Source organism: Gavialis gangeticus, unplaced genomic scaffold (genome assembly GCF_001723915.1).
Source record: "Gavialis gangeticus isolate Ggan-Ray unplaced genomic scaffold, GavGan_comp1, whole genome shotgun sequence".
Classification (NCBI taxonomy): Eukaryota; Metazoa; Chordata; order Crocodylia; family Gavialidae; genus Gavialis; species Gavialis gangeticus.
This window is the reverse complement of record NW_017728995.1, coordinates 30,093,043-30,101,133: the sequence shown is the minus strand read 5'-3', so window position 1 is coordinate 30,101,133 and position 8,091 is coordinate 30,093,043. Positions and strand designations below refer to the sequence as shown.

General features: G+C 64.0%; 1 protein-coding gene across 1 annotated transcript in view; it reads left to right on the top strand.

Moving 5' to 3' along the window:
* LOC109288068 (intestinal-type alkaline phosphatase-like) overlaps nucleotides 1–8,091 on the top strand; it is a 10,154-nt gene continuing 2,063 nt past the window's right edge. Inside the window, 11 exon segments of the mRNA XM_019503423.1 lie at nucleotides 1–598; nucleotides 600–711; nucleotides 3,331–3,447; nucleotides 4,452–4,567; nucleotides 4,756–4,930; nucleotides 5,246–5,418; nucleotides 5,661–5,795; nucleotides 6,123–6,192; nucleotides 6,655–6,789; nucleotides 7,114–7,305; nucleotides 7,472–7,588. Of these exon segments, the coding sequence (XP_019358968.1) occupies nucleotides 518–598; nucleotides 600–711; nucleotides 3,331–3,447; nucleotides 4,452–4,567; nucleotides 4,756–4,930; nucleotides 5,246–5,418; nucleotides 5,661–5,795; nucleotides 6,123–6,192; nucleotides 6,655–6,789; nucleotides 7,114–7,305; nucleotides 7,472–7,588 (1,423 nt within the window). The 5' untranslated portion in view covers nucleotides 1–517.

The following is an 8,091-nucleotide window of genomic DNA, read 5'->3' as shown; positions in this document are numbered from 1 at the left end:
CTTAGCCCCCAAGTCTCCCCACCATAAAGCCCCCAGGTGAGCTGATGAGTTACAGAGCTCACCCCCTTATCAGCGGGGCCAAGCCCTTTATTGCCTCTCTCGGTGGGTGGTTGATCCGTAGCCAGGCCGCTCCGGGCAGTACCTGCTGTCCCTCACATCCCACTCGGCTCTGCTCCCTGGTGTCCACGCAAGCATTTGTTCCTGGGGGAGAGCGGGGGCAGGGGGGTGGCATCTCTTTCATTCAGGCTCATTGAAGTGCTGCGATCCGGTGTTAGTAAAGCCGAGGATGCTGCGGCCCCCAAGGTGAGGCCGAGTGGGAGGGAGAGGCACGTCGCACGGGGAATTGGCTGGAGCCCTTTCTAGAGCAAGGGATGATTCAGTGCAAAGCTATGAGCCGTGCAATCTTGGGAGCCCGGCATGGGGTGAGTCCAGCCCTGGCTGGTGCCGTTTCTTTGAATGTTATCAGCGACTCCTCACCTCTGCAGCAGGACTTCACCCCTCGGACACATTTGGCAACATGCCTCTAGGTCCAAAGGTGAGAGGAAGAGCCCTTAAAAGAGCTGGCCCCTGTTCTTTCGGACAGAGACGGTGAGAGGCAGTGTCCAGCCCGGGATCCCCAGCCCAGCTGCAAAATGCAACATCTGGGCAGGCTGTGGACTTGGTCCTGCATCTGCTTCGCCATCCACCTGGCCACCGCGGCTGCATCCGTAGGTGAGGAACAAAACTTTTGGCCTGGGAAGAAGCCTGTCATCTACCGCCACTTGCCTTTTCCATGGGAAATGCATCTCTTGGTCTGTCAGAGGCCTCGGGAGTTGTACCAGCTTGGTGCTGTATGTGGCTGCCCTTTAAGGAGGCATCAAACACTGGGAAAGGCTTTAACTGGAGAACGGGGGGCTGGGAATGGGGTCCCTGCTGGAGACCGTGCTGCCCCTAACCATACACAGTGGCAGGGCCTTCCCCATCCCGTGCTGGCGGCTTGGCGATAAGTGACCCAACGCCAGCATTAAAGCAGACCGCCTGCCCTTGTCTCCTAGGACAGTGGTCGCTAGCGGGTGGTAGAAGACCTCTGTAAAGCCAGAGCGAGCCAGGGTTGGGGGGCTGGCTGCAGCCGCTGCTCACCTGCCCTGCTGGGAGGCATGCATTGTATGCGTGGGGCGACACGGAGCCGTGGTAGCGATAGGGCTGAGTTGAGAAACACCATTCACGCAAGCCGTCCTGGCCATTGCCTAGCCCCTTAGGGCACATAGAAAAGACTGAACCAAGATTTTGGGGGCGTGTATAGCCAGCATGGCCATGGTCGCACTTTCCATGCGGGGCCCGGGTGCATGCTGTGTGCCAGGGGTTAATGAAGGATCAACAGATGCTCTAAAAATGGTTATGAGACAGATGGAGAGGCCAGGGAGAAAACAGGCTGTTTATAACAGTGGTTTATAACCCCCTGCAGCAGCTTCTACTGACAGTCATATAACACCGAGGGCTCTTATCGGAAACGTCTATTAATCACTTAGGGACCTTTGTAAATGGAGCTTTAATAGAAAGTGTGATTGAAAAAGAAACTGGCGGTCGCCCGGCGGGGTTATTTATGCCCTGCCTTTGCTGCCGGGGCCCCTCACGGGCAGTAAAGCTGTCGGGGCCCTTTGCAGTGTTTCCCCCTCGTGCATTTTCACCTCCAGTTGGGGCTCAGGGCTGGGGGAAGCGAGGGAGATTTCCAGAACCAGGTAGTTTATGACCTAGGGGTCAGCTCTGCCTTCCGGCTGCCCGCGAGCTGTGCCCTTGTGCACCAGCGTCGTGCCTCGCGCAGGAGGCTCTGGCAGGCCCGGCGGGGCAGGGACGTGCCGCGATCGCATTAGGAGCTGCCTAGGAGGTGGAGGAGGCTGGCGATCAATCCTCGACCTCCCAACACGGAGGTCCAACTGCGAGCTGCGTGGAAGTGGCCCGAGGGGGACGCTTGAATTCACGGAGTGGCGAAACGTGTCCGCCTGCCGCGCTCTCGGCTCCTCTGGGCCGCGGGGGTCTGATCTCGGTGGAGGTGAAAGCACAGCGTGGGGAAGGGGACCTTAGCTGGACCCGTCACGGGCTGGGCCAGGTGGTAAACCTTCGCCATGGGGGCATCGACAGGACAGACTGCAGCAAGGGGCAGAGGCACGGGGGACAGGAGCCGGCGGGGTGCCGGCCCCGTCGGCCGCTCGACGGCCTGCAGTCAGCAGCGCAGCGCAGCCCTGCGCTTTCCCCGCGCGTTAGGGGCAGCAGGCGCTCCGGCTCCGGCTCCGGCTCCGGCTCCAGCCAGCTGCACGGCCCCGCCAAGGACAAAAGGCAAAGCAGCAGCAGCAGTTTCTGTAGGGCCGACACGAAGCCGATTTGTGCAGCTCCCCGGGGGGGTGGCGTGCCCCTGCCCGGGGTCTTCTCTGCCGGTCTGTGACGTGTGGGGTTTTGCGCGGCCGTCTCCAGGTTGTGTCGCCTGTGCTGGAGCTGGGCACCTCGGCTGCAGCCAGCCCCTGGAGCGCTCGGCCTGGCTCCCTGCCTAGGCTGCAGCTCCGCCTGCCGCCCCCACCCCGGCGTGCCACCCCCGGGCTGCAAGGCTGGTTGAGCTGGCGTGGTGCAGCAAAGGCCGCTGCAAGCAATTCTCCTGGGGCCTTGCATTTGGGGCAAGGTGGGAGGGGGGACGTGACTTTGGCCTGGCTTCTCCCCCGTGTATTGCAAGAGCTTGGTGCTGCTCTCCCAGGCGGAGGTGCCTGGGGGCAGGGATGCTGGTGACCCCAGGTGCAATAGGGGCCGGGGGCACTGATGCAGGGGGGGCAGCCCCACATCGATGTCTCTGGGGGCTCGGGGAGTGAGTCCGGCCGCCACTAGGATACAACAGGGTGGAGAGAGCAGAGTGCCAGGCTCCTGCGCCCCCGCCTGGGTTTTGCTGTGGCCAAAGCAAAGCCAGAGCTGCTGCCAGCCCACCTACCCCCCACCCTCCAGCAGCCCCATGGGGGGGCACCCAGTTTCCCCGGGGGGTGTCTCTACATGCCAGCATGTGCCACCGCAGGTGGGGGAAGCTGGCGCAGCGTTTGCAGTGCAGAGCCCTGCCTGGGGCTGAGCCCACGCAGGAGCCAGGCATACGAGGCTCCAGGTGCCGGGCTCGCGGCCCTCCAGCTCCGTTCCCGGGGACCTCGGCCCGCAGCGCCGTGGGGGAGAGGTTGGCCCTGGGCTCCCCATCCCAATGGGCCTGCCCCGCAGACGGGCACCTCCCTGCGGCTCCGCGCCCACCCCCGGCACCCGGAGCTCTGCACAAACGCGTCCATCCTGACCCGCCGCCTGCCTGGGCGGCTTCCCCGTTGCTTCCAGAGGACGAGAAGACCCCGGGCTACTGGAACCGGCGAGCCCAGAGGACGCTGGAGGCAGCCTTGGCCCTGACGCCCGTGACGCACCACGCCAAGAACATTGTCCTCTTCATGGGCGACGGTGAGTTCAGCCCTCCACGCCCCCGGCACTGGCCCAGCACAATCGTGGCAGCCCTCGGGGATGGGGACAAGCAGCTCCCAGCATGCACTGGGCCGCACTCCCGCCAAGTCCTGCCCGCGCAGACCCCGTCCCTATAGCACAAAGCTGGGTCCTGCTCGGTCCCAGAGCCACGTTTCACTGGCAACAGCCCTGGAGAGGGGGATAGGGGGTTTGGGGGTATTAGCACCCAAGTTTGGCCCCTGGGCTGTTCCTCCAGCCACCTCCCTAAGCCCTGGACAGACCCCTCCTCCACTTCTGCCTCAGTTTCCCCAGCAGCGACCTGGGCTGTGTTGTCCCCCACAAGTGCGGGGGGGCCATCAGCATGAAGGGCCCCGTGCTCAGACCGGGCAGAGGTGCTCGGGGCAGAGAATCGAACTGTCCCAGCCCGGGGAGGCTGGAGCTGGTGCCCCCGGGTAGTGGGCAATGCCTGCAGGTAGCTCTGCCGGTGACTCGCTCCAGGCCGAGCACCGGGAGGCCGCGCCTGGCCCATCCCTCCAATGGTGCCAGGCCACGGGTCATGCCGGGACGCCCTCGACAGGTCAGGCCACCAGATCTCCCTGCTCCACAGTGTCCCCGGGAAGAGCCTGGATACTGGCAGCTGGGAGCACGGGCATCAGAGCTCAGCCGCAAGGCAGCATTAGGCCTCTGCAGCAGGGAAACTGAGGCACAAGGCGGGGGAGGAGCTGTTCTCTCTATCTGGATATTAATAGTACTAGGCCTGGGCATGGGGGGAGAGCTCTGGGCAGCGAGCAGTACAAGGGCTCTGACACCAGTGAGTGGGGTCGATGCGGGCCATGGGGCACACGCTGCCCCTCTGCTTTGGGGGCGGGGGTAGGGTCTCCCTCAGCCATGCCCTGAGCCAGGAGCAGCAAGACTGACCCTGGGCGGGGGTCCGGGTGGGGGCACTGACCCGTCCATGCTGGGCAGCTCAGAGGGGCTGACGTGAGCCAGGGCGGTGCCTGCAGGGATGGGCATCTCCACCGTCACGGCCGCCCGCATCTACAAGGGGCAGCTGGAGGGCGGGCCCGGCGAGGACAGCTTGCTGGCCATGGAGACCTTCCCCTACCTGGCTCTCTCCAAGGTGAGTGCCCGGGCGCGGGGACCAGGCCGGCTGCAGAGCCCCCGGGTGCTGGGGACAGAGATGAGCTCCCTGGTGCCCCGGGCCCTGGCCCCGTTGCCCAGCCCTGCGAGGAGAGCCCCAGACACGGGCACCCTGTCCCCTTCCCAGCCTCCCCACCCTGGCTCACGGCAGCCCTCGTGTCCCGGCAGACATACTCCGTCGACCGGCAGGTGCCCGACAGCGCCAGCACGGGCACCGCCTACTTGTGTGGGGTGAAAGCCAATGCCAAGACCCTGGGGGTGAGCGCCGCGGCCCAACACGGCAAGTGCAGCACCACCTTCGGCAACGAGGTGGACTCCGTGCTGCACCGGGCCAGGCGAGCGGGTAAGAGTGGGCTGGGGCTGGGGCCAGGCCGTGGCTCGTGGCTCTGCCCTGCCAGCCAGGGCAGCACGGGACAGCAGACGCGCCTGCCTCTCAACCAGCCCAGCTCTCTGGATCTCAGGACCCCGCCTGGGCTGGCCCCTGCCTATAGACTGCCCCTAATTGTCGGCCGAGGGGTGGGGTGGTACCAGCCGTGGAGGCTGACGCATGGCTGTCTCACCCAGGCAGGGTCTCAGGAAGGGAAAAACCCCTCTCTCAACCCCCTTGTCCTCTCTGCCCGTGGACTCAGTGGTGCCTGTCGCCCTCCCTGCGTCACAGGCAAATCCGTGGGCATTGTGACTAGCACCCGTGTGCAACACGCCTCGCCCGCGGCTGCCTACGCCCACACAGTCAGCCGGACCTGGTACAGCGATGCCAGCCTGCCCAAGGAGGCCGTGCGGCAGGGCTGCCGGGACATTGCCTACCAGCTGGTGCACAACACGGACATCAATGTGAGTGGCCGGGGGCAGGCGGCTGCAAAAGGGGTTGCTGGAGGCACGTTGGAGCAGGTCCCTGTGCCCCTAGCAAGGCAGTGGCACGTGCCAGGGCCCAGGGCTGGGGAGAGGGAGGCCCGCTGCCTCCAGGCACCTTGTGGTCATTGTGTGCCGGCTCACAGCCATGCCAGGCTCTGGCCCCAGCACCTCTCCGTGGTGGGGTGTCTGAAGGGGCTGGGCTCCCCGTGTCCGGTTGGCAGGTGATTCTCGGTGGTGGGCGGATGTACATGATGCCCAGGGGGACGCCAGACCCTGAGTACCCACAGGACCCGAAGCAGAACGGGGCGAGGAAGGACGGGGTCCACCTGATCCAGACATGGCTCAGCACCAGGAAGGTACTGCCCGCAGTGTTGGCCGAGAACGGGGGCGCAGGCAGCCTCCCAGGAAGGGTCCGTCTTGCTCTACAGGAGGGGGGCAGCAAGCAGTTGGGTCTCTGTGCACATGGCACACCTGTGCACGTAAACACACGTGGAACACACCACATTTGTGACACACATGATGCGATGCTAGTGGACCCATTGGCGTGTATGTTGTATGTGAATGTGGGGCTCACACATGTGGCCCCATGATGTGTGGGGATGTATTCAGCATGGTGTGTGTGTGTGTGTGTAAGAAACCTATGGGCACTCGGTTCCCAGAGCCCCTCCTGTCCTTGCTCCCAGGGGGCCAGGTACATCTGGGATAAGAAGGGCCTGGACTCCGTTGATGAGATGTCCACCGACTACCTCATGGGTAAGAGCGGGACCCAGACCAGGCCACAAGCCCCACCTGTGGCCACCTGCCTCTCTGCCATTGGTGGAAGAGGCAGGTGGTCCCGCCCCACCCTCCCATGTGCTCCTTTATACATGGTGCCTCTGCTAGCAGGGGCGAGACCCCTCAACGGGGCTAAGACTCTCTCCTGCCCGCAGCCCTGCTGCCGGGGGGGCTGAGGTGCAAGTCCCAGGTGCCTGCAGGAGACCAGCTCTGCATGAATCCCCTTGCCACGCACCACCTGCCTGCCGGTGTCCTGCCCGTGGCCTCTGCATGGGCACCGAACCTCCTGGGGGCCTGGCTGGGTTTTCTCTGAGCCCTATGCACCCCATGGCACCCCGGCCCTGCTGTCAGCAGGATGGGCAACAAGCAATAGCAGTGCCCAAGCCCAGAGCGCCTCATCTGACACACTGTGAAATCAGGCCCCCGTCGCTGTCCCTGCAGGCCTCTTTGAGCCCAAGGACATGAAGTACGAGCTGAACCGCAACACGTCCACAGACCCCTCCCTCGTGGAGATGACGGAGAAGGCCATCCGCATCCTGCGCCGCAACCCCCGTGGCTTCTTCCTCTTCGTGGAAGATGAGTAGGGGCTCAGCTCAGCCCATCCCCAGAGGGCCAGGGAGGGGCACAGGGGGCAAAGCTGTGGCAGGTGGATCACTCAGCACCGCTGGGTGGGGGGATGCATTGCAATGCACTGTGGGATAGCGGCGGGTGCAAAAGTACTGTGGTGGGTGACTTGACCATGACCTTTGACTCCAGGGGATGCCCCCACTGTGATCCCAGCCCCATCCCCAAGCAAGGAGGCTCCAAGGGACGCAGGAGCTTCTCTGCTGCGTGGGGGCAGGGCTGGTCCAAGGGGAAGCGAACGCCAAGGGCTTTATGGGTTGTTGGTTCCCCCTGCACGAGGCAAGATTGACCACGGGCACCACAGCAGCAAGGCCAAGCAGGCCCTGACTGAAGCCATCATGCTGGACCAGGCAGTGGCCAAGGCCGCGGAGCTGACCGACGCCACTGAGACCCTCACCGTGGTGACGGCTGACCACTCGCACGTCTTCAGCTTTGGTGGCAACACGCCGCGTGGCAACAGGATGCTCGGTACCTGGGGCTGGGCTGTGGCTGGGCTGTGATGGACAGTGCCTGCGGGGATCTTACGGGGACAGTGACGGGTTGGGTGTGAAAACCAGGAATGGGGGCTCGGCACTCCTCAGAGCTCCTCCCTGGCACCAGAGGAGGGTTTGATGTCATCACCTTGCTGCGACAGGACTGGCACCCAAGAAGGCCAGGGACAAGCGGCCGTACACCAGCATCCTGTATGGCAACGGGCCCGGTTATGCCGTCAAGAACGGGAGTCGCCCTGACATCAGCCTCACGGCCATCGGTAAAAACTGCAGAGCCTGTCCTGTCACTGCGGCACAGGGGGGAGCGCTGGGCTAGGGGAGGTGTGTGCCAGCCCCAGGGTGGATCATTTCTCCATGGGTCATGGAGAGGTCTGGCCCCCATCCCCGGGGCTCAGCTGGCACCTCTGCCGGGCATGGCACAGCACAGCCGGTGCAGCCAGGGCTGCATGCAGTGTGAGGGGACTCCCCAGGAAGGCCAGGCTGGTGGCAGGTCACAGCAACCAGCAGCCCCTGTGCTCAGCAGGCTTTGTGCTGGCCCTTGCAGGATGAGATGAGTTTCATAGTTTCATAGTTTCTAGGGTCGGAAGGGACCTGAGAAGATCATCTAGTCCGACCCCCTGCCATGGCAGGAAACAGTACTGGGGTTAAACGACCCCAGCAAGGTGTTCATCTAACCTTTTCTTAAAAACCCCCAGGGTAGGAGCCTGCACCACTTCTCTTGGGAGTTGGTTCCAGACCCTAGCCGCCCTGACCGTGAAGTCGC